General features: G+C 47.0%; 1 protein-coding gene and 1 long non-coding RNA gene across 4 annotated transcripts in view; one reads left to right on the top strand and one right to left on the bottom strand.

Annotated features, from left to right (window-relative positions):
• The window catches only part of MATN2 (matrilin 2), a 476504-nt gene that overhangs the window by 199978 nt on the left and 249865 nt on the right, over nucleotides 1-26661 (bottom strand). For both annotated transcript variants that reach the window (XM_085605205.1, XM_085605204.1), the window contains exon 8: nucleotides 24996-25118. In XM_085605205.1, the coding sequence (XP_085461331.1) occupies nucleotides 24996-25118 (123 nt within the window). The remainder of the gene's footprint in view (nucleotides 1-24995; nucleotides 25119-26661) is intronic.
• The window catches only part of LOC146830999 (uncharacterized), a 364002-nt gene that overhangs the window by 7919 nt on the left and 329422 nt on the right, over nucleotides 1-26661 (top strand). The window contains exon 2 of one of the 2 annotated variants that reach the window (XR_014961506.1): nucleotides 24018-24254. The exons of the other annotated variant lie outside the window; for it this stretch is intronic. This is a non-coding gene — a long non-coding RNA (uncharacterized LOC146830999). The remainder of the gene's footprint in view (nucleotides 1-24017; nucleotides 24255-26661) is intronic. 2 annotated transcript variants of the gene reach the window in all.

Below are 26661 nucleotides of genomic sequence, written 5' to 3' on the forward strand. Positions count from 1 at the left end.
GTCCAGGCAGAAGCATGTCAGCTAGTCAGTTGCAGGGAGGCCTCTGGAGCGTGTTGTGTCCCTGCAGCTCAGAACAGGAGGCCAGCCAGCTAGCCCTTCGAGTCTCTCTGGTGGCCCTGGGTTCAAGGAGCAGGTCCAAGCTTCCTTCCTCATGCAGAAGGGCAACAGGGCAGTCCTTCCAGCAGTAGGGCAGAAAGGCAGTCCTTGCAGCAGTAAGGTAGCAGAGCAGCCCTTCTTATGGGTCTTCCATAGGTCCAGAAGTGATCTGATGATTGTCTCAGGAAGTTCAATATTTATGCCTGGTGCCAGCCTTTGAAGTGGGGGGATTCTTTACACTATCCCCCCCCCCCAACCTCTTGTTCTTTCCCTTCCCATGTCAAGACTCCAGGTAGTCAAAGGAATGGTGTCAAGTTCCTTTGTGTATGTGCTGGAGGCAGCCCTTTGAAGTGTAAGTGGGACAGGGAACACATGTGCCCCAACCACCCTGGTAGGATGGCCCATCCTGCCAACACCTGGTCCTCATTTGTCTCACTGTCTGGGAGGAATACACAAAGGCCAACAGCTAAGCTAATACCAGTCTTGTGACCCAGGGTACTGGCAGAAGACACAAGTGTTTAGAACAAGAAAATGCAAACTTTCTAAAAGTGCTATTTTCAGATTTGTGATTTAAAATCCAACTTTACCATTCAAGCGGGTTTTAGATCATAATTCATTAGGGGTGGGCGGAATTTGCAAAAGTGACTTTCGCAAATTATCGCGAAAATGTTAAAAATCTCCGCAAACACGTGGAAATATCGCGAAGATGCGGAAGTTTTTTTCCCGCCCGTTCGCGGTATTTTCTGCGTGGTCGCGGCTCGCCAACTTACCCATGCGGTTGCTCGCGGGCGCGGCCATCTTGTTTTCACTCTTCTCGCGGTGCATGATTGCGAGAAGAAAGACGTGATCGCGCGACCAATGACATTACTGCGGGCGCGAACTGTCGCGAGACAGCGCAAATGGCTACCAACAATCCAACATCTCGTGGAGAACGCGACCGGATCGGGAAAACTTGTCGGCGAACGCGGGGATTCAGGTAAGGCGATCGCGCGCGCGCGAGAATGTATTATTTTACAGCGCGAGCAAGAAACAAATTATCGCTAATCTGCGGAATGTGGAAATTTTGACATTTTTGCCCTCTCCGCGGAATGCGAAAATGTCAAATTATCGCAATTTCCGCGAGCGGAATGGAAATTTAGCCCAGGCCTATAATTCATTTGAGTGTAAACATAATTTTTCTATATGCTACCAAACTTAAATTATCACTTATTAAGCGTAATAAGCTAACCCAATGTTATCCTAAGGGAGAGAAAAGTGTTGCAATACTGAAAAACGACTTTAGGAGTTTTTCACTATGAGGACATGTAAAACGTAAACATACATGTCCTAATTTTTTTATACAAACAATGCACCCTACTCTACGAGCCTTTATGGACTATCTTAGCGGTGGCATATGTATTAAAAAGAAAGGTTAAGGCCTGACAAGAGGCTTATTTTGCCCGGTCGAAATGGCAGTTTGAAACTGCACTACATTGTGCAGTGGAAGGCCTGAGACATGTTTTAAAAGGCTACTTTGGTGGGTGGCACAATGAGCGCTACAGGCCCACTAGTAGGATTTTAATTTACAGGCCATGGTTACGTGGAGTACCATTTACTAGGGATGTATGAGTAAATTAAATGTGCCAATTAGATGTAGTCCAAGGTGTAGGGTGAGCATACACGTTCTTGAGCGCTGGTCAGCAGTCCTAAAACCTAATTCAGCAAAAAAGGAAGGATGAATGCAAATCATTTGGGAGAAGAGAAAACTGGGATGGAGTAAAAAGGTCATGCTTCTTGCCGGGGGACCGTGGGAAAGCACTGCGAGGTGCTTGTAGCTGCAGTGGGAGTGGGAGAAAAGGAGGAGCGGAAGTGAGGTGTTGAACGGGAAATAATAAAATATGTGCAATGCAATAGGTCTCGCATTTAAATGCGAGACCTATTGTCCCGGGCTGCTTGAAAACTGAAAGAGAGCATGACGCGCTGAGCGTAAGCAAAGCACATTGTGGTGCCAGAGAGAAACAGGATGTGTAAATAAAATGGAGCATGGCGCGCTGAATGTAAGCAAAGCACATCGTGCTTACTGGAAGAGAAACTCAATGTACTTACAATAACACGTACTGTGTAACAAGTGAAGTAAAGGGGCCATCAACCATGGGAGGTTACATATGAAGAAAAGGCGGTACTAAGGAGGGACTAACAAACTGATTACTTAATCAGAAGCCTGAATTTAAGAAGGACAAACACAGAAGCCAATGACAAATATGGGCGGAGAGTGGGCGGTGCTTCTCTGCTCTTCTCTACTAAAGCAGATCGCTAGAGCAGTGTATTCGAGCTGGCTCAGACTTGACCTAAAAATTAATGCAACAGAAAAAAAGGGTTTGTGGTATTTTCTGTAGCATTCATTTTTCTGATGCTTATTTTAGCACTTGCTCCCCAGTGCTGTCACGCCGCTCGCCAACTGATTATTAACATGGCGGCCTTCTTGGAACACTTTTCTCCATACGTTATTGTTATTTTACCATTGCAAGATGGCCACAACATTTATAATTAGTCTGTGAGTGGCCTGCGAGCACTGATAAAGAAATCTCAAAAAATGGAAAGTGCAGGAAGGAAAGCTACCAATTTTACTGCAGCATCCATTTTCAGTTGCTTTTGGCTGCACTCGTTCCTCAAAGCTGCCGGACAAGCTAGCAGTGGTCAGGCCAATAGGTCTGATGTTTGCACCGCATGTGCACGCCCGATTCGCACAGTATACAAACATCAAGCTCATTAGCTTTGCCAATGCTTTTTTACTTCTCGCTGACTCAAGCTGGAGTGAATAATTACAGAGTCTAGACATTTGCAGAGGGTCTGCCCTCAGTCTTACCTAGGAGGTCACAGAAAACATACGACCCGTGCTGCATCAGAGCTTTAACTTTTTTGGTCAAAACAAACTGTGAAGTAGTTTGAAATGTTCCCCTATTTGACTAGTGGCAACGCTATGAATCATGGTAGTTTTTCAGCCTATTTACATATGTGAATTGTGAATAGCATTTTTTTATTAGCTAACGGGCACGTTTGTTTCTTGAAGGCCGAGCTTTTACAATGATCAGCTATATTTCCAAGGCTCAATTGTACTCTTTTTTACCAAACAATTTGTACTTGTCGCAAATATTTGTATGTTTAAGAATAGTACCTACATGTTCTTGGAGGTGAAATGGGAACATTTATCTTTTAAGGTATAATGCAAGTTTAGGCCAAAATTCGTCCATTTGACTTTTGAGTACTTTCTGCTCGCTTATGAATTAGAAGGCAACTCTTGACCACGTCGGCTATAAAGCTGGTGCAGGAACTGCCTTCTATAGTAACAAGCATTGGCATAGCCAATAGGTCTCGCCTTTGGGATCTTATAAGTATTTAGTTATGCGGCACAATATCCTTGGTGCAACAACATCAACTGTTGCATGGCTAAACACTTATAAGGTCCCAAAGGCGAGACCTATTGGCTATGCCAATGCTTGTTTTTTAAAGTGTAGGTTTTTAGTTACAGTACAGAAATGCAGTGACAAAGAAGAGAAAAAGAGTACGCCGCAATACTGTTGCATTGCACTTAGATACAAAGATGCCGTAGCATTTTCCCAAAGGAGGCTATGGCAAAATATTATTCCATGGCCATAGGTTCGGAAGTCTTAAGAAGGCTTCGTTAAATATTTGGGCACTAAGTTTGAGACTTGCACAAATAAAAACTGCACTTGATTAGTCGAAGGCCAGACAGGACCCCCATAACAATGAGCTTTGAATATCCAACTTTCCCCCCTAATTTCTACATATTGCAGAGCATCACAGCAGAGTAGCTTAGTTGGTTTAAGTTCTTTAACAACTGAAAACCCCGCACCCTTGTGCAAAGATCAATTCTATATATTTGATATGAACTGCCTGATGATGTTTTGAGTACTGTTTCTCTGCATTGTTGCATTTTCCTCAACCGCAAATAAATATTTCTCTTAAAAATAACTCGAAATGGAACCCAACTAAAATAATAATAATAATTCACAGAGGGGCATATCAACAAGGGCTTTATCTCTGCTTTTTTGGCTTTAAAAGCCAAAAAAGCAGAGATAAAACTAGCACCCTTTCAACAACAGGGTGCTAACATGCAAATTTGCATGTTAGCACCCTTTTACTCTACGCTTCCCCTTGCATCTCTAATGAGATGCAAAGGGGGCGTTCCAGAGTACAATAATAGGAGAAATGTCGCTAAGCGACATTTCTCCTATTATCAAGAATGTCGCTAACCCTGTTAGAGACAAAAAAAGCAGCGCTAACCGCGGTTAACGCTGCTTTTTTACATCTGGTATTTTTCTGACTTAGCCATGATAGAAGGATATCATGGCTAAGTTTGCCTTGCCCTATCAACAAGGTAACGTGAGATTATCGCTGGGTTTCCAGCGATAATCTCACGTTAGCCTGTTAGCGTGAGGATTTTTATCGCTATTGAGATAAGCGTTGCTAATAGCACGCTATCTCAGCGATAAAAATTCACGCTAGCCGGCGATAATTATCCTAGCGCTAAGTGCGCTTAGAGATAATTATCGACGGTTGTTGTTGATATGCCCCAGAGATTGTCCAGTAAACCGTAGTTTACATCAACGGGTGCGTTCAATGAACAAGGCAGCATCGACCAGGAACAATTGTGGCCTGCCTTACAAGAAGGGTGCCATCATAACGAGCAACCGTGGTAACTCAGGAAGAGATGGTTGTGGAATGAGGCTACAAATGGTCCCAAGTTCAGGAAAACCAGCCACTTGACTGAGAGCAACTCACGCATTGTTAATATAATGGAAAACCCATAATTTTCCTCTCCAGCTTGTCACGAGTGACACGTATTTACAGAAGTCAAAAGACGTTTGTCCATCTTCCTTGCAAATATCACTGCCCTTTAAATATAGTATGGCGCACATGCACTTTAGGGATGAAAAATACCTACCGGTACTCGATAGAGTAAGAAAAAGATCTTTCTTTTATATGGAATCAGTCCACATTTTACGATTAGAATAGCTCTTTTAAAAGTGTTGTTCTTTCTTCCACCTTGTGTAAAATTTGACAAAATATGTCTGGTGTATAAAACTTTTTAAAAATATTTTTATGTAAATTGTATGCTGTGGTTTAAAATGACTATGCATAAATAAACGCTACTGCTACTGTTTCAACATCATACAGCCCAAAAGAATGTGCCTATCGTTTCAAAGGGATACTAAAAATGCACTTTATCACAAGTTGGCTTCTGCCTAGGGACCACAGGCAGAGAAGTCACTAGAAAACCAACCAGTGGTAGTGTTCGTTTACAAGCAGTAATTGTATTCTCTATTTGAATGCAAAAATAAAAGCAACATTCTATCCTTCCAATGAAAGGTTTAGGTAAATTCACGGGCAGGAGGGTATTTGTTAGTGCAATAGTTTTGTGAAATCAGAGTAGGCTCCAGAAGAGCCTGCGTACATGATGCCAGAATCTATAAAGACTTGGGAACAAACACTGGAAGGTGACGATTGTTGTTTGTCTTTTTGTCATTCTCGGGGGAACTATTAAAGCCACATTTTCCCTTTTTTTGATGTCTGTTTTCTTTCAAGGGGAATTAACAGCACAGTCTAGTTTATCATTCTGGCCAACAGTAGCCAGCGCTGAAAATGCATGATTTTTTTAAACTGTGTGTTTCACGGAATATTAACCTACACATGCTGCTGTTTTAAGCTGACAATCAAAGTACGACTGATGTGGGGTTTACTATACCTGCTTACTTCATACATCCAACATATTTTTCTGGTGGTTTTAAAAAAAACGTATTTCACGTAAAGCGAAATCATTTTTTGTAAGCAAGAGTATTTAAAGCAGAGAAAATAATTTTTCTATTTCCGTTTTTATAAAGCCATACTCAAGTCAAAGTAGACGTCAATAAATGCCCAGCATGCTCACTGTGCAAAGAATACTGGAATGCGAGTTTGCACGAAAAAAGTGTAAATTTTCTGCGAGTATAGATTATGAAAAACAAAAATAGGTCGTACAACTGTACTCATATCCACCTTTGATCTAAAGAGGGACTACATAACACTGTATAGTTTCTACGCTAATGAAATTTCACACAAATGAAAAAACGCACTTGACTGTATCGTCGAGGTACTGCTTCAGAAATGTGCACTTTGTTGAATAGACGTGTTCAGGAATATTATCCTTTAGCAAAAAAGCTCAAGTTATTTTTTTTTAAAAAACAGATAATATTCGTGGCTTCTAGATGGTACACTATTATTTAAAATAAAATATAAAGTATAGCGGGCGTATAAATAGGCACGCCCTGCCTGAAAACGGGCTTCTGAGGCCACAGAGATACAGGCACACAACCTTATCATCACTCGAATGAGCTCCGCAATCTCCAAAGAACAGGACGCTTTGGGCCGCTCCAGTTAAGTTACCGACTCCTGCATACTCAGGCTTGGCATCTAAAAAGAAGCACTGTCAAAGCCAACTATGCTGGCGCTTTTACTGCGGTTGTTGTCTCTTTAATGAAACCAGTACAGCGTGTGGTCAAGTGACAAAAATATTTAAGTGGAGGTGAGCAGTGTGAAAAACCATAAATTATCGGAATGAAGTAAAAAAAGAAAACATGACGCTGGGATGATCACTTATGACATGGGAAACAAGCAAATGGTGCGCGCGAAAGTGATCTCGAGCAAGACGTTCGGCCACGACCGGGAGTTGTGTGCGCGCGCGCACACGCGCAAAAAGGAAATTTAAAAAAAACACGCAGGCTGGCGAGTGGTGTGAGCGCACCATGACGAGAGAGGAAAGCCATATGGCGCCTCTGCTCGTCATTGTGCGTGTAACCGCACGCTCTGCGCCAGCCAAAAGCGTGTGGTAGGACTTTTAAATGCCCACACACTAAATGTCTCGCAGAGCAGCACATGCGCTGGCTCAGCGAGACCTAAAAAGGATTCCTGACAGATGGTAAGATAAGAAATAGGCCCCATGCTATTCCGTCAACTTTAGTTGTGGAGCAACTTATCATAACATATTGTACTCAATTTATCGACCTCTGATGGATGAAAGTCTGTGTGTACATGCTGGGATTCAAATATATTATCTTGAAGTCAAACACAAATTCCTGGAGTGGATGCATGAGTCCACTGAGCCACCAGAAAGTACCACTGCAAATACAAATTAAAGAGCGCTAATACATGAGGAAAGTTAATAGGTAAAAATCCTATAGCTTAATTCATTTATGCGGTCTTGCCTTTACACAGCCATAGCTGCCTGTTTGAAGCCTGTTGTTTACAATACATTCCACATACTTAGAGAGGGATTTAGGTCAGCTCGTTGCTCGAGACTGGATGCATTGTTGACTATCTCAGCAGTGTCATTTTAAGGATTTTGGGAGCCTTGGGCAAGAAATATTTTGGGCGCCCGTTTGGATTAAGGTTGAATGTTATTACCTCATTTTTCTAGACCAACCCTCTATGGGCCACATGCATCAACAAGAAAACTGGTCGCAAACGGGCAGATTAGCAGAATCTGCCCCTTTGAGACCGGTATTTTTGCATTTGGGATGCATCATCCCAAATGCAAAAATCGCAATTTAAGGAATCTCTAAATAGCGATTCCTTAAATTGCGATTGCATTTAAGGAATCCCAAATTGAGATTCCTTAAATGCAATGCATTAAAGTTAAAATATTAGCGATTTCGCTAATAGGGGGAGCAAATTACCATGAAGTTGAACTTCATGGTAATTTGCAAAAACTTTGAAAAATGCACTTTTGTGCATTTTTCAAAGTTTCATGTTGCGCACACACATGCCCTTAGAGCATGTGTGTGTGCAACATATGTGCACAGATCAATTTCAGGGGTGCAATAGGGTGTCATTTTGACACCCTTGCACCCTTGAAATTGCATGAGCAATTTGCGAGTACCTACTGGTACTCGCAATTTGCTCATGCAATCTCTGAATCATTCCTATGGGCCTGGAGGCCCATAGGAATGATTGGGACGGCATTCCTTAATTGCGACTCGCAATTTGCGAGTCGCAATTAAGGAATTTGTAGGAATCGCTATTTTTATAGCGATTCCTACATGCATAGGCTTTTGCAATTCCTTAATTGCGATTCCTTAAAATCGCAATTAAGGAATCGCAAAAGTCTTTGTTGATGCATGTGCCAACATGTTACCTAAAAATTGCGAATTACGTGATGAAGGTTAAGATACCAAAATACACAGACATGAGCTAGAGAGAAAGTTCACTTTCCCAGGGGGAGCCTTTGGCATGTGGGGGCCCTGGGCTTTTGCACTCTTTGCCCATGCCTAAAAACGTCTTCCAAGTCTCTGCTCTTGATTCGATTGTTTTGCTCCCTGTTCTTGTGTTTGTTCTGCCCAGGAGCATTTCTGTTTTACGGACTTCTGATTGGATGATTTGCCCTGTGATGGGATGAGTTGTATCCTTCCACTCTACTCCTGACATAAGGAGACTCTTTTTCTTTGTTTATACTCCCATAGAAGTTGCTTCATATTTCAAAATGTTTGAATGTTATTATTTTTTAAAGCGACCATCACCACAGGGTTGGTTGCTAACATTTTTGTGCTCCCACACAGTTTCTTTTTACATTGTTCAATTGCCGTTCAAACAAGTCTATTGACGATGTTTTAACAGTAAATTAAAAATTGAAAAATAGCTACACATGCCAGGATGCATGTGCATGCCTGCATTAGGAGGCATGTATACGCATTTGCCACCATCCTTGGAAGGCTTTTATTTAATAGAATACACATTCCAAGATGGTTGCACATGCGTTTACATGCTTGTGCAAGCATATGCGTTGTGATGCAGTGACAGCCATTTTGAATTAGCTAAAGCCAATGCAAAGAAGCATTGATTAAGCCAATAGCTCAGCCTTCTACTGCTAAAACATACTGGCTTTGCCAATGCTTGTTTTATATATCTCACCAACATGTTCAGCATTGGGATGTCTGGTCACTATTTAAATGCAAACAATAAGGGTACAAAATTAAAGGAAACAGACGGCAACCCGCAGCCTGGCATAACAAACAACAGGGGGAGAGAGATCAGAAAAGAGTTAGTATTTGTTGAAATCACACAGAATAGTGGTAGTTTAAAACTTCTCATAATGTGTTTTATGTAATTTGTTTTCACTCGTGTATTTTTCTTTCCCTTGTTTGCTTTCAGTCCACAGGTTGAATGGGAGCACTGCCTGAGCATTATCTCGTGAATTTTCTATCATGTACAAAAGTCCAGTTCATGAGTGCCAGGGTAGGTAGGTACTGGTGGGCCGAACCCATACCACATTTTCAGGATAACCACTGACTATGTAAATGATTGTTTTGGATGTGGCTCTTTTTTCACGGTTATCCCCAAACCTTCTGCCTTCTTTCTCCTATTTTTCTGACCTGTTTATGTTGGTTTTATGACTTTGAGCACTTTACCATTTCTAACCAGTGCTAAAGTGCGAGTGTTCTCTGTTTAAATTTTATTGGTGATTGGTTTATCCATGATTGGCATATTTAATTTATTAGTAAGTCCCTAGTAAAGTGCACAAGGTTTGCCTAGGGCCTGTAAATCAAATGCTACTAGTGGACCTGCAGCACTGATTGTGCTACCAACATGAGTAGCCCTGCAAATATGTCCTCAGACCTGCAACTTCAGTGTCTGTCTGTCCCGTTTTAAAATGCCATTTCAACCTGGCAAATGCACCCACTTGCCAGGCCCAGACCTTCTCTTTTACTGGATGTAAGTCTCCCCTAAAGTAGACCCAAGGTAGCCCCATGGGCAGGGTGCAGTGTATTTAAAAGGTAGGACATGTACCAGTATGTTTTACATGTCCTAATCGTGAAATACTGCTAATTTTGTTTTTTGCTATTGCAAAGACTATCTCTCCCATTTCTAACATGGGGATTGCCTTGAAATATCTTTTAAGTGTAGGTTTCCATTGGGAGCAGATAGAGATTTGGGGTCGCTAAACTCCCAATTTAAAAATAAATTTTTTGATGAAGTTGTTTTTCAAATTGCGTGTTTGAGAATGCCACTTTTAGAAAAAGGGCATTTTTGTGCTTAACCAATCTGTGCCTCTGTCTGTCTGTAGAATGCATGTCTGGGTTGGCTGACAGTTGGGCTATTGTGCATTCATTCTAGGTAGTCACAGAAAAGGGAGCTGAGGTGTGTCTTGCATATCATGCTGTTGGCCCATCACCAGGTTGATGGGTCTTCCTAAGCTAGATTAATGGGAAGAGTTGTCACTGACAACTGAATAGGGATGTGCCTGTCCTCACACAAAGCTGTCTCTACCCACTGTAGTGTGTCTGGAGCCAGGTCAGGGAAAGGCCGGGTCTTGTGCACTACAAAGACTTTGCTTTGAAGTTCGTCAACTTCAATGGCAGAAAGGGATATAAGTATTGAACCTTTGACACCCTGAAATAAGAACACTTCTGGACTGAGAACATTCTGCCAGGAAGAAGAGCTGGATGCTGTCGGAGGGACCTCCACTCTGTCTGTTGCTTTGCTCTGCTGGCCTGCTGCTTGCTGCTTCAGTCCAGGGACTGAAAGGACTGGACCTTGCTTTCTTCATCCTGCTTCCAAGGTTTTCCATGGGCTTGTGCATGCTTGTCTCCTGTTAAGAAGTCTCAGGGCCATCAAAGACTTCACCTACTTGTGCCTGGGTTCTTCTGCTGAGAGTCCTGACTTACCAAGTGGTGCCAAATCCAGTTCCTGCGGCCTTGGAAGTGTAACCTAGTGACCTTAAAGAGAAAATCCACACATTGACTCCCATCTCCTGTTTTCTTGATGCATCGCTGCAAAAGGTCTACGCATCACCGCTGCCTGCACCGAAGCATGGTTCCCATTGGAAGCATCAACCACAGCATTCACCGCAGACCCCAGCTCGACATTGCAGTGAATCAGAAAAGTCACCGCAGCGTGAGTCCCGAGCACCGTGACAACGACGTCCATGGCATCTGCTCCGACTCCTACGCAGCACCTGCTCGTGGCTGAAGAATCGACGCAGCAACTGCTCACAGCTGAAGAATCGACGCCGCGCCTGCATTGTGGCTGTAATATCAACGCAGCACCTGCACATCTAGATTTAAGATGCATCATCCCTTTATGCCAACTCTTCATCGACAGTGCACCGCAGTAAGGAACCGAGGCAGTGTGTCCTGAAACCAACGCATCACCTCCTCTGCCACTAAGGAAATGATGCATCATCTCCCCTGTCAGTAAAGAACTGATGCATCACCTCTCCTGCCAGTAAGGAACCAACGCATCACCTCCCCTGTGTAGTAAGGAACCGACACATCACTTTGCTTTTCTGGCGCGTCACCTCCCCTGCGACTTGCACTGTCTTTGATTTTTTATGCATTCAAGGTACTAGGGGCCTCATGTAGGTAGCCAAATACCGGTCGGTAACGGCCGATTTTCGGTAAATATGCCGTTACCGACCGGTATCCAGACAAGTGAGATGTAGGAGTCCAAAAACCACTTTTCGGTAAATATGAGGCGGTAAATACCGATTCATATTTACCGAATTCCAAAATACCGAATCAGATTTACCGAATACATAATTAACGATTCGGTAAACATGAAGTGGTAAATATGAAGTGGTAAAATTTAAAATGACATGTAGGAGCACTCGGTAATTAAGAAATCCAGGAAAATCGGTAAATAAGAGTCGGTAATTAACACGGATTGAAAGCAGGTGGTAACCATCAACAATGCATATAGGCAAACCCAAAATGCAACAGCGTGGACAACATGGCCGCCATGTACGTCATTGCAAGGCGCCTACGTCTACAGGCAGCAGGACTGAGGGTGTGGCGACGGGAGGAACAAATCTACAGACAGCGCATCACACTATTCCAGCTGACTGATGCAGAGATACATGAGAGGTACAGGCTACACCCCGAAACCATCATGGACTTAATCAGGGACCTTCACCCACTCCTGGACCAGCCAATAAGAAGGGCGCACGCCATACCCCCACATGTGCAGGTGCTCTGCAGCCTACATCTGTTGGCATCCGGCAGTTATCAGGTGGTAATAGCTGCGGTGGGTGGGGTATCCCAGAGTTGCCTGTCACGTTTCTTCAGGAAGTTCCTGGATGCCATGATGCAGAGAATGCACCACTACATAAGCTTCCCAAACACACAGGCTGCACTGCAGAAAACAAAAACAGACTTTTATCACATGGCACAGTTCCCCCATGTCATCGGCTGTATTGATGGTACACACATCCCAATCTGTCCACCAGCTGATACAGAGCACATCTACAGGAACAGGAAGTCCACCCACTCCATCAATGTGCAGGTGATCTGTGATGCAGGGAACATCATCACAGATATTGTTGCAAAGTTTCCTGGGAGCACCCACGACTCTTACATCTTCCAGAATAGTGGGATCTACACACGACTGAGTGCCGGAGAATTCGGAGAGGGATACCTGCTAGGTAAGTAACAGTGACGCCCCTTGAAACCTGCAAATCATAGTGTATAGAGGCATGTTACTGATGGTTCCCTTTTACTCATCCAGGCGACAGTGCATATGCATGCCGGTCATTCATCCTCACTCCCTACCTACACCCAGCAACCCAGAGTGAGAGACGATACAACGTGGCACATAAAACAACACGCAATGTGGTGGAGCGCACGTTTGGACTACTGAAGAGCAGGTTCCGCTGCCTGCACAAGAGCGGAGGCGCACGCCAGTACAAACCCATCACCTGCTGCAAGATTATTGCCACTTGTGCAATGCTGCACAACCTTGCCACGAAAAAAGGTACAGATGTGGAACTAACATATTTTGAGGACAACGAGGATGAGTCAGGCCAGCCAGAGGGCAACGCAGCTAGAGTGCCAACTGCAATCGATGGGAGAGAGAGACGGGCAGAGATCACATGCAACTATTTCTGAGTAAGTGAGGGGACACAGCGAGTTGTGAGAAGTACTGACGTAGTTTTAATGTGGCACCACGCCATGAACACATGAACAGGCCAATCAGGCAATATACCATCTATACAAGGAGTATGTCCAGGGTTACGTCACCCAATGGGAAGTGGCTTAGCAGGGCTACATCAATGTTTGCGCATACGCGCTGCAGTGGTGGATTGCACGGCCTGTGCATCCTCACTAGAGCCAACCCCAAGCCGCCTGCTGCTCCTGCGTGCTTCTGGGACGGGGGGTGTGATGCTGCTGCTGGTGTCGATGCTCTCCGCAGCATCCCCTGCAGCAGTTGTCGACGCCTGACTAGTCAATAGCACCCCTAGTGCACTTGTCACCTGCACCATCCCCCGAGACAGGTCGCTGCAGCACTGTGTTAGGCCCTCCTGCATCGTCACAGAGCGCCGGCACAGTAGAGAAGTCGCAGTTGCCAGACGGTTGAGTGCCCTGCTGGTAGTGTCCCTTCTCTGGCGTTCCCGGCGCCGTGCTTCGATGTCAGCATCTAATTTGCTGCACAACTGCTGGATTGACTGGGACATGTCCCGAATGCCCGCAGCCTTGCCGCTAATGTTACTGTCCATGTTGACTAATGTTGTCCTCATCACCCGCATGTGCCTCTGGACTGACATGACTGCCTTTGATTGCAGGCGCTGTTGCTTCAACATTTGGCCCTCGAGACCCAAGAAGACACCATGGCCATCAGTGGGTGCTGGTGGACTCTGGACACGCGACCTGCGGCGCCCTCTTGCTCCCGTCTGTGCTGCCTGTGAGGTGTGGGGCACAGTGGCATGGCTCCCTTCCTGGGGCCCGGTGCGGTCTTCTGGGCCCATGCTGTCGTCTGACGAGGTGTCTAAGGCTCGTAGCCTGGCTGCTGGACGCCTCCTCATTCTCACACCTGCAAGCGGAGATGTGGCCGGTGATTCGAACATGAGTGGCGATGCTGGCTCTGGTTGTGCTGATGCTGGCTCTGGTTGTGGTGATGCTGGCTCTCGGTGAGGTGATGCTGGCTCTGGGTGCGGCGAGGCTGGCTGTGTTGGTGGTGCGGCTGCCAGTGGGCCTGCTCCCTGGTCTGTACTTGTGCTGGCTAGAGGTGATACTTGTGGCCGGTGTGCCGTCTCTCCTGCAGCATGCCCTGTCCTGCATGATGTCACATCTGTGGACAGAAATACAACATTGGCTCAGTGTCCCCGAAGGGCTGCATTGCAAGCGTCACAATAAAACATTTCACATTCCAATATGTCCTCTGTCTCCTTGTGCCTCGAGTGCGTGACATGCCTTGTTGCCCTGTAACATTTACGTCATGGTTAGTGTTGCCCTGACTACATCTCCCGGAATGCATTGCCTGTCTGCACTGACACGTGTGGACTGCAGTGTGATTCTCGTTTCACAATGGGGGATGTGGGATAGGGGTAGGGGGGGCTACATTGCTGTGCTTTCGTCTTACCTTGGTGTGTTGCGGCTCTGGTAGAGCTGTCGGCGTCCCCAAGACCCACGACGCTCTCCTGCTGGATTGTGGCCGCCACCAGCTCCTCCAGTTCGGTGAGGGCAGGTGCCCTGTTGGTTCCACCTCCGGTCTGGCTGGCCTCCTTCTGGATGTCGCCCATCTTCCTCTTGGTTACAATCCTCAGGTCATACCAGCGCTTTTTGAGGACCTCAATGTCCCTGTGGGTCACTCCCACAGCATTGACCTGCGCCTGGATGGCCAGCCATATGTTGCGCTTTTCCGCCTCAGGCACTTGCAGGGATTGCCTTCCAAACAGCTTCTGGTGCTGCTTCACCACCTCCTCCACCAGCACCTGGAGTTCCTTGGGGCTAAATTTCAGCTTCCTCCTCCTTTCCCCTCCGTCTTTCTGTGTTCTCTGGCTGGACATGCTGTTCGTTTACCCGCTCGCACATGCAACGGCTCCCTGCCTCTCCTCTGCACTCCAAGCCTCTCCAGGGTCGGCTAATTATGTACACCTGCCTGGGTGTGGCCACTTCGGCTAATTATGTACACCTGCCTGGGTGTGGGCACTTCCTGGTTGGGTGGGCTGTCGTTGCACAGGATTAGCTGTTTCGTCAAGTCATGTGATTTTATTTACCGAATCCGTACATACCGATTCGGTATTTTCCAATTCGGTAAATACCACCTCGGTATTTTCCGATTCGGTAAATACCACCTCGGTATTTACCGATTCGGTGAATTCCGATTCGTGATTACCGAATGTTACCGAATCGGTAACTGTTACCGAATTTTTACCTACATATAACTTACCGATTCTAATTTACCGATTCGGTACGGCTCGGTATTTAAGAACCGGTAAAATTTATTTACCTACATGAGGCCCTTAGTGCTTAAACGAACGCACCCATTGATTTCTGTGGACTAAACTTGCTTAATCTTTTAAAAGTGATATTTTGACTTGTGTATGTTGAATATTTGTCATTTTAATCTTGTCTTATTCAGATAAATATGGACTATTTTTCTAAACTGGTGTGGACTCCTTCAGTAGTGTCTTCACTGTTTTACTGTGTATGTGTACAAATGCTTTACACATTGCCTCTGGGATAAGCCTGTCTGCTCGTGCCTAGCTACCAAGGCGTTGAGCAGGAGTTATCTTTGCAGTGTGACTCCCTTACCCTGACTAGAGTGAGGGTCCCTACTTGGACAGGGTGCAAACCACTGCCAACTAGAGACCCCATTTCTAACAGATTGCATTTAGAATGTCTGTTGGATAATACATATACTTTTTGTGCATATCCTGGAAATCTAATATGCATATGGCCTTCCAGGGTCACCGTTGGAAGCCTCTTGGCTAGTATCATTGGCATCAAGGCACTGATGCCAACAGATGCTAAGATGCTACACCTGTCTTTGCTTTGCAGTGAGTGCTTCATCCTCCATGGAATTCAAATATTTAGGTAAGGGCATAAGGACCTGAAATCTCTGTACGTACAACATGTTTTTACCAATCTGTTTACCAGCAACATGCAATTTCTGCTTTGCCAAGGACATGTTTAGAATTTCTCCTTGTATTCCCCCTGCAGTCTTTAGCTAGTATTTCTGTAAATGCCAAGGCTTGCAAATCCTCTCAGAGCCACTTGCAAGCAGGCTGTAATATATCCATGTTTCCGAGGGCAGAACTTCGCTACTCAGCAAAAGTCTGCGTACACCCAAGAAAGAGTACCTGTCCTACGAGGTCAATCCGTAAGGAAACCTTATATGTTGTGATGGTATTATTATGACGATGGTTATTGTTATTATTATTATTATTCTTGTTATTATTATCTGACAGCAGCTGTTTGACTTTTTTCTATCAATCAATCACAGAATTTGTAGAGCGCACTACTTACCCGCGAGGGTCTCAAGGCGCTGGGGGGAGAAAAAAGGGGGGGGGGGAGCCGCTACTGGCCGAACAGCCAGGTCTTGAGTAGTCTCCTGAAGGTCAGCAGGTCTTGGGTCTGTCGCAGGCTGAGTGGAAGGGTGTTCCAGGTCTTGGCGGCGAGGTGGGAGAAGGATCTGCCACCAATGGTTGTTCATCGGATGTGCGGGACGGTGGCGAGGGAGAGGTCGGCGGAGCAGAGCTGGCGGTTAGGGGCGTAGAAGAGGAGTCGTCTGTTGAGGTAGGCTGGGCCGGTCTTGTGGTGTGCCTTGTGTGCGTGGATGAGGAGTTTGAAGGAGATTCTCCTGTTGACTGGGAGCCAGTGCAGGCTTCTTAGGTGGGGGGTGATGTGGCTGTGGCGTGGTACGTCGAGGATGAGGCATGCAGAGGCGTTTTGAATGCGTTATAGTCATTTGATGAGCTTGGCCGGGGCTCCTGTATAGAGGGCGTTTCTGTAGTCGAGTCTGCTGCTGACGAGGGCCTGGGTGACTGTTCTTGTATCTTTTGGGATCCACCTGTAGATCCTGCAGAGCATGCGGAGGGTGTTGAAGCAGGAGGACGAGACGGCGTTGACTTGCTTGGTTATGGAGAGCGTTGAGTCGAGGATGACTCCTAGGTTGCGTGCTTGGTCAGTGGGTGTCAGGGCCACCCCCAGTGCCGTCGGCCACCAGGAGTCATCCCAGGCTGATGGGTTGGAGCCGAGGATGAGGACCTCCGTCTTGTCCGTGTTCAGCTTTAGTCGGCTGCTCTTCATCCAATCGGCGACGGCCTCCATGCCTTCATGAAGGTTGGGTTTGACGGTGAGGGGGTCCTTGGTGAGGGAGAGGATCAGTTGAGTGTCGTCGGCGTAGGAGATCATGTTGAGGTCGTGCTGTCGGGCGATGTGTGCGAGCGGGGCCATGTAGATGTTGAACAGTGTCGGGCTGAGGGATGAGCCCTGGGGTACGCCACATATGATCTCGGAGGCTTCGGATCGGAATGGGGGGAGGCGGACTCTCTGTGTTCTGCCGGAGAGGAAGGAGGTGGTCCATTCCAGGGCCTTGTCCCAGATCCCTGCGTCATGGAGGCGTGCGCGTAGAGTGCAGTGGCAGACCGTGTCGATGGCGGCGGAGAGGTCCAGCAGGATGAGGGCTGCGTTCTCTCCTTTGTCCAGCAGGGTCCTGATGTCGTCGGTGGCCGCGATGAGGGCGGTCTCTGCGCTGTAGTTGCTGCGGAAACCTGACTGGGATGGGTTCAGGATGCTGTTTTCTTCAAGGTATCGGGTTAGCTGTCTGTTGACGATCTTCTCGATGACCTTGGCTGGGAACGGGAGCAGGGAGATGGGCTGGAAGTTCTTGAGGTCCCTCGGGTCCACCTTGGATTTTTTGAGTAGGGCGTTGATCTCGGCATGCTTCCATCTCTCTGGGAAGGTCACGGTCTTGAAGGAGAGATTGATGACGTTGCTCAGGTGGGGTGCGATGGAGCTGCTGGCTTTGTTGAAGATGTGGTGCGGGAAAAGGGTCTGACGGGGAGCCGGAGTGGATTGTGCTCATGGTCTTGATGGTGTCATCGATGTTCACGTTGGTCCACGTTGTCAAGGGGTCATAGTTGATGGTGTGCGGTGAGTCTGGTGTGTCAGTGTCTGTTGGGCTGTCTGGGAGTTGAAGCTGTCGTGTATGTCGGTGATCTTGCGGTGGAAGAAGGTGGCGAGGGAGTCGCACAGGGCTTGTGACGGCAGGATGTCGTTGGGGTTGGAGCTGGGGTTGGAGAGTTCCTTCACGATGTTGAAGAGCTCCTTGCTGTTGTGTGCGTTGTTGTCGAGGTGGTCTTTGAAGGAGATCCTCTTGGCGGACCTGATGAGGTGATGGTGTTTGCGGATGGAGTCTTTGTGTGCTGCGTGGCTGTCCGGTGGCTTTTCACTGTGCCACTTTTTCTCTAATTTCCGGCAGGTACGCTTGGATGCTAGGAGTTCTGAGTTGAACCAGCTGGCTCTCTTGCTGGTGTCTCTGTAGGTGGGTTTTTTCAGCGGGGCTAGGGGGTTGGCGCAATCGTCTATCCATCGTCTGAGGTTGTGGGCAGCGTCGTCGGTGGGGTCAGTTGGTGGGCTGAGAGCGAAGTTTTCCTGTAGTTGGTCTTCGGTGACTTTATTCCAGCAGCGGCGTGGGATCTGTTGGGGTGCGGTGGTGTGTGGTGGGTTTCTGGAAGGTGCAGTGGACGCAGCAGTGGTCGGTCCAGAGGAGTTCGGTGGTGTGGCTGAAGGAGATGTGGGAGCTTGAGGAGAAGATGGGGTCTAGCGTGTGGCCGGCGGAGTGGGTCGGCGTTGTGACGAGCTGTCTTAGTCCTAGGTTGGCGAGGTTGTCAATCAGAGTGGTGGAGTTGTTGTCATTGTTGTTCTCCAGGTGAAAATTCAGGTCTCTGAGGAGGATGTAGTCGGTGGAGGTCAGGGCATGCGTGCTGATGAAGTCAGCGATGGAGTCGCTGAACTGGGGTCGGGTCCGGGGGGTCTGTAGACGAGGGTGCCTCTAAGGGTGGTGTTAGGGTCCGTGTGGATCTGGAAGTGCATGTGTTCGGCGGTGCCGAGCTTGTCGTCGGTGCTGGTCGAGACCCTGATGGTGTTCTTGTGGACGATGGATATTCCTCCTCCTACTCCGTTGGTGCGGTCTCTGCGAGTGATCTTATAGCCGTCTGGGATGGCTATGGCGATGTCGGGTGCGGAGGAGTCGTTCATCCAGGTCTCTGTCAAGAAGGTGACGTCCGGTGATGATGTGTCGAGCAGGTCCCAGAGCTCAATGGCGTGCTTGCGTGCGGAGCGGGTGTTCAGTAGGATGCATCAGAGGTGGTTGAGGTCTTTCTTGGCGGATGCTTCGGTGGCCCGAGGCTGGTGTAGCTGCAGTTCTGGCAGGTGAAGGGACCATGAGTGCATTTAGGGGCGGCCTTGAAGCAGGTGTGGGTCCGTCCGGGGTTGAGTGCGTGGAGTGTGCTGGCTTGATAATATGCCCCCAAGTGCCAGGGCTCTGACCAGGAGGTCGCTGCAGCCTGCACCACCCATCGCCCTTGTCATCGCTGCCAAAAAAACTACTAACCATCTCTCTCGTATGCAAATGCGACAGTTCAGATCATTCCAGGTCCCCAAAGCTAAAGGGATGGCTGGGGAGGCAAGTATTTGTAATTTTGATGTATATTGTATTCCTAAACAACCGTTGTTTTGCTCATCTCTAAAATTAGATGAGCAGCGCCACTATGTGGTAGACTGTTCTATGTATGGTGTTGACAATTAGGTGCCGGTGCCAAGCACCGGAAACCAATTAAGTGCCGATGTTGCCAATCGTGTAGTATGTCAAAAAAATAGCATCTTTACTGAGCCAGTGACCTGTCCATCAACCAGTATTTACCATGTTCTGCATTACCTGCCTCCCATTTACCTCCATCCCAACTGTGCTTCCCAAGCCCCACCTTTTCTCCCAAGATGCACTGCTTGCAGTATTTCCAGCCCATGGGAGCCCCATTCTCTTTCCTCTGCTGCCATATGAGAGAGGTTGCTAGTGCAGCTATGTATCAGTGATCCAACTTTCCATTTCCTATTTCTCATTTTCAATTGCTTGGGCCTGAGAGGGGGATACAAAGTCAACACTATAAACGCAAAGATAGACTGTTTATTTCCCAAAATGTAAGCGGATGGGATGCACGAGCCCCTGTCCGGTGGTAAATAAGTAACTTTAGTCAGATTTTACAATAGAGTGCAAGTGAAACAGCTTTGCTGCACAGGTTTTGGCAGGAACATCCAAGCCCATAAAATCTTTCAGTGGGCCCAGCTGGCATGGCCCCAGTGTTTCCATTACTTTACATCACCGCATTCGAGGCTGGGTTCACTCTCCCTCAAAGGAAGCACCAGAGCCTTAAAAACCCAGAACTGCTCCATGCATCAGTCGGGTCGGCTGCCCAGTCCAGTCCAGTCTCAATCATCATAAACGTACTTATAAAAATACATCATCGCATCCTTGCTTGTAATTAGACCCGGAGGGATCTTGTCTAAAAGTTGATTTTTCTACAAAATCTGCGTCTAATCGGCAGTGATTCTAAAGTGCCCTATAAATCCTGTGCTCCGTCCTTGTTCTGACACCTTATAAATTGGTGTAAAACTGGTGACAAAAATGTTATTTCCCACAATACGAAATACAATGTCGGTATTTCCTGCATTTAATGGCGTGTGGGGGACCCTAAAACACAAAACCAGGCGAAAGTGAAGCTCACGTCTTCAGCACGCAGACCTCAGCGTCGTGATTAAGGTCAAAACATCGAGCCTGGGTGCAGTAACCACAAAGTAAGGCATCCTGGCGTATCCGTCAAAACTGGCTGTTACATCGCAACACTTGGATACATCACCTCGTCAGACAGAAAACGCTCTGAACTATACACAATTGCGCGCTTTCACAAAGGACAGTTCTAACAAATACCTTTGTTTAAGGTGGGTATTGAAAAAGAGTGGGATCATTCAGTGGCAAACCAGCGTTTACAAACTTAAAAGTCTTGAGACCTGAATCAAATTTAAGCGCCAAGTGCCTGCCCATGAATCCACTATAGCTTCATTCCGCACCGTCCAGATTGAGGAGCCGGACACCTCTCCCTCTTGTCACCTTTGACGGTGATGTTCGGCTGTTTCCTCACACAAAGCTTTCATTCCACCACAATCAAGGCGCTAGAATTCCGACCTCCTCCACTTGCTATAGCGACGCCTCGTCCCATCCCTCCCCATCTTCACTGGTTTCCCATTCAGCCGCGGGGTACCTTCAGAGTTCTCTGCCTAGTGCATCGCTGTGTATAAGGCACGGCTCCTTCCTCGTTGCCTCATCGCCCTTATGGGTTCTTGAGAGCGCGGCGCTCCTCGAATGTCTGCCTTTTGGTAGACCCTCGCACCCACAAGACTTGACCTGGTGGATGAGGTTCCTCCTGGGATGCTCTCCCATTAGACATTAGACGCCCCCCCCCGTTCGCTCTCTCTAATCTGGTTTTTAATACCAGCTGATCCCTTACACCATCAAGAGGATTCAGGTGCTTGAGCGCTTTATAAAAAGGCTTTAACGTAACAAAACTGAAGGACCATCAGACAATGGCGTTTGCAAGACTCATCCCTTCCACCGCCACTACCGCCACCACGACACAGAAGTGCAGCGTATAACCATGTCGATCTCAGCCATGTTCAGAGTCACGCAGCGGGAGAGAGCCTCTACGAGAACATATCCTCCAATGGGGATCATTGGGTTCAGGGCTCTCAAGGACTATATCTGGCTCAAACTGAGGGAACAGCTGACCCAAAGTCTAATTAATTGTATAAATGAAGGGTCTGAAATGACCTTATGCCATCAGATAAAACGCAGACAATGAATACATAAATAGATGATGCCATGTATGTGTTGTTTCTTAATCTGTCAAGTGACACCCAAATCCTATATTTTCCACCGGGTTCTTCCGCCTCTATCATTTCTTCTCGTGTCTATTCTTTCATGTGACCTCCAATTTCTTCCACTTCAGTTATCATCATTTCTCTTTTATGCTTTCTTTGGTTTAGAAACACCTTCACAGTTTCATCACTGTGTTTATTTTCCTTAATTTAAATGTATGCTTTCTGTGGCAGAGCGCTGCCAGCACGGCAGCGGCTATGTCTGATATACCTCATTGACCCCAGATTCTGCAAAAATATACGAGGGCCAGAAAACTCCAATCCCTGCACAAACCTCTGTCTTCCCAGAGATCCCAGTAGTTATCGCACCTAATAAATAACAAAGCACGTGGTATTGCACTTTATCAGGAGTAATAATGAATGTAAACATCTCCAGGGCATTCATATTGAGGGCCTAACTCTGCTAATGTTAGTTTTAATCAATTCACGTGTATCATAATTATGTGTAAGTAGAATACACTTATTCCACCCTGTTGTGTTTCCATGTTATTTCCCATGGTACCCACCATGCACCTGTCCACCATTCGCTTTTGGCCTACGGCCCCAATAATTTATTGCTTGTGGTGATTGATATTGCTATATTATGAGGATAACTATATAACAATATGTTACTTATGTGTTATGCATTATGATAGTATGGCTTTAGATCATATGCTCATGTAATGTATAATGTCTTAGGGACAGTTTGACATTGGTGGAGGGGGTAATCCACCGCAATGGAGTATCCTCTCTGCCAAAGCGTAGTTCCGTCTCCCTCATGAAGAGTCAGCCAGAACTTCAGTATGTAGACAGTGGAGACTACTCCATCTCTACTGCCTACATACACCTCCAATGGGTGGACAGAGTAATTCAGTACGTTCGCATGCCCTATTTTGATTCGCACTAACAGGCAGTGAAAACTGCAAAATTATCCAAGCGCCTTCAGGGAAATCTCCCACGGTGGGGTGTCATTGTGTGCTTTTTTATTTTTAAAAAGAAAATCATGCTTTGAGATTTTCTTTTAAAAAATAAAAAGAAGTTGAGCGTTTGCCATATGGCCCCATCATGCTGATGGAGCCGCCCGTGAAAATGTCAATGCATTTACAGGACTCTCTGTGACAGCGGTTCCTGTGATACATGAGATGCCCGCAGGGGCAGCAGACAGCTCTACATTTGGTGGGTGGAGTATCCTCATCATGGAAGGAGTAAAGTATTCTGCCATGGCCACAGTACTTAATCTGCCAGCCAAAGTTACAATCAGGCCCTTAGTTTAGGCCTTGTGGTTTTCACTGTGTACTTCCATAGGCATGAACGTGCTTCACACACTGCATCAGTGATCACAGGGACAGTTTCTCACAATACAATAGCAGTGTGAAATAACACCAAAAGCATGCCATGTCTCTCAGTCAGAGAGGTGCATCTTGGAATCCATGGAGTTTGTTTCTCTACCACCAAGGACCCTGGCTGGTTTCAAGCGGCGCTCTCACAGTCAGACCCTGACCTTGGGGGCCCGGGCAGCTCACCTGTGCAGACAGGTATGCAATAATACACTGCCCCTCTCTTGTCTGGCTTTCGGATGCTAAAGCAGAGACTCAGTAGGAAGGGGGATTATATAGAAGGACATGTTGCCGATGTACATATCATTTCATTCTTTATCCCTACAATATCTGGGATATTTGCTACTATAATTCAATATATATTCTGCAAGTTTGGTGGAGGAACGTCACCCCTCCCCCCCATCGCCAGCACCCTCAAAAACTTGAAAAATAAAACGATAAGAAAACTGGTTAAAATCTCGTTTTACTTGTCTTCTAAGTGACTGTGTGCCGAGTGTTGTGGGCGGGGCCAGGGGGGATGAAATACTGGAGGGGGAGCGGTAGGCAGTGTGCATGATGGTTTGGTGGGCTGTCTCAGGACAGGCAAACTGTCATGCGCACTGAAGCTCTCTCCAACCCGAGCTGCGTTGCTGGGCTGGAGACAGCATACACAGGGTCCCAGTCTGTCTGGGAGTGCATATTCACAGCACTCAGGTCAATCCTGAAGCTGCTCTCATGCATGAGAGCAGCTTCACGATTGGCCGCAGGGCAGTCTGGGAGCCTGTGCCTGCAGTGGAGAGGAGCAGAAGAGCGCTGTGCTGGAGGGCAGCAGCTAAGTTCTTTTTTCTTTTTTTCTTTTTCTCCTTCGTTCCCCATCCCCCACCAGCTTTACCACCCCGCCCGCCTCTTTTTCCTGATAGGAACCACTTCTGGTGGACAAAAGGCACAAACTCCCAGTGCCTGAGCGAGCTTTAGTTCAGCCCACTCAGGCCAATCCTGGCGCAGCTCTCACGCTAGGTAATAGCATGAGAGCAGAGTCTGGAGAGGGTGGGAAGTCTGGCACCCTGAGCAGTGCGACGCGATCCAGGAAGAAGCTGGACTCCGGAAGCGGCAGCAACGGCAGGTAAGTCATATTTTGTTTAATATTATATCCTCCCCCAACCCACCTGCGTGCTGCCCTTGCCTCACCACTTTGTGTTCTTAGCAGCCACCACTGGCTTTGAGGAAAGGTGAGGGGAAGTCAACAAAATACCTGTAGTCTCTCTAGATAATGTTTGTTCCTAATGTTAGCCTCTTCCAGGTAAGTTTGGAATAAGTTCACTGTGAAAGGTAAGTTGGTATACCTGCCCTGCCTAGGGGCTAAGGTAAATCTGCTGAGTGTGCTCAGGACGGGTTTGGTATGCAACAACACTTTGGAGCGGAACATTTGAATGGTGACACATTCTATCCCCTAGGACAGTATTGCTTCCTTCCCCGCAGAAACCCTCACTCCTTAGGACGAGACATAATTCCCGGGAAGAACACCCAGGTGGATTACCCTACTACACCCACCAACTGGTGTTCCATGTATTGGTAAATCTGATTTGCCTCTTTTTTAATCAATCAGATGGACAAACAAAGGTGATTGTCCCATACGGAAACAAAACCAGAAATAAAGCAGAATGCAATTCGTTCTTTTTAGGGGAACGTGTCGAAACAGGCTCGCCGTGAATACTGTACATCTCCCATGCAGGTAATGCAGCCCCACATCCAAGGTACAATACAGGCTATTGTCAGAGTCAGCAATGAATGCCAAGGAGTCACCGAATTCCGTTCTCAGAAGTCTCCACTGGACAGTGCAGATTGAACTGAGGGAAGGACTTACCTCTACACGTTTTGCCATCAGAATCCAAAACATGGCCAGTTCGACATTTACAGATGAAGGATGTTTCAGTGTTGATACATTCGTGGTCGCATCTATGGTTCTCCAGCACACAGTAGTTTATTCCTGTATAGGATTGAACATAGATATAATTAATCAGTCACTTCACCCACTTGGCATAGACACAGTTGTTCTTTCAAGAGCACTATATCTTCTGCCCTGTTTAGTTAGGTTGCCACATCCAGCCTTTACCCTTCTTCTTGGAAAGGGTCTATAGTAAAACCTATTTTAAAAAAGGGAGCGGTACAGACCCCTAACATTATAGGCTTATTAGCTTTCTCAATATCTCATTAAAAAGATCTTCTCTAAGATTATTTTATCAAAACTTAAAGACTGGGCTTTTGAAACCAAGAGAATACCAATAGAACAGGGGGCTTTAGGCAAGGTCATTCCACTATAGATCATTGCTTTGCATTATGGACCATTATTCGGAAGGCACTGGAGGTAAATCAAAGGCTGTGCTGTTGCTTTGTAGACTTCAGGACAGCCTTTGATTCTGTGGATAGGGATACTATGGGGGAAACTTGTTGCTTGGGAGCTTCTGTTAAACCTCCTTAGTGTACTTCAATCCTTACATTCTGGTAATTGGGCTCAGGTGGAGTTAGACTAGTCGGGTTGGTTATCACAAAGAATCTCCATCGAGAATGGCCTCCGGCAAGGGTGCGTTTTAGCACCTCTGGTTTTTAGTCTATGTTTAGCCGAGCTTCCCACCTTTATTTCCCAATCTAAGGGGGTCATTACAATGGCTGAGGGCCCGCCACTGACAGCCTGTCGGTGGCAGGACCTCCACCATCGTACTTTGGTTTTCCACCCGCCAGATTACTATGGCGGGTGGAAACGTGGCAGTCGGAAAGACCGACCACCACGGTTCCAACAGGTGGTCAATTTCCGACCCCCTGTTGCAGCAGCCGCATTGCCCAGCATTGCCCAGCATTGCAGCTGTGCCTGTTAGGCACCGCTGGTCACATTACGATAGTCCATCCCCGCCAACCTTTCCATGGCGGTTCACCCGCCATGGAAAGGCTGGCGGGGATGGACTTTGGGGGCACGTAACAGGCCCCCCTTTCCCACAGGCACTTTGGTTTTGCACTTGGGGGCAGGCACCTAAGGTGTTCCCATACATTCCCCCTCACCATGTGGCAGGCTCCGCGTTGTCCCTGCCACGTAGTGCAGGGAAATGCAAAACTTGCATTTTTTTCCAGTGTGGCGGGTGCTGCAGCTAGCAGCACCCGCCGCAAAGCAAAACATGGCACTTGCGGCCGCCATGGTGGCGGCCGCATAGTAGTGCCATATGTGGGACCACCGCCTTATAGGCAGGCGGTCCCCATCCCCGGAACGATGGAGGACGGACAGAAGTCCATCCGCCATCGTAATCAGGCCCTAAGTCTTTTTCCCCTAAAGTTGGGAAACATCACATTGACCGTCTACTATACGTAGACGATCTGGTACTACTAGATTGTTTATGTATAAAGGAGGGATTGAGGGCATTTGTTAGAGGTCCAGCACACATGCCCCGGTTAGACAGTAGTATCAAAAAGGAGTATGCTGTTCCTGGACAAGGAAAAAGATATAAAGAGGAGGTTTAGGAAGGTTGTGCCCTGGTCCAATA

This window comes from Triturus cristatus, chromosome 5_1 (assembly GCF_964204655.1).
Source record: "Triturus cristatus chromosome 5_1, aTriCri1.1, whole genome shotgun sequence".
NCBI classification, from domain to species: domain Eukaryota; kingdom Metazoa; phylum Chordata; class Amphibia; order Caudata; family Salamandridae; genus Triturus; species Triturus cristatus.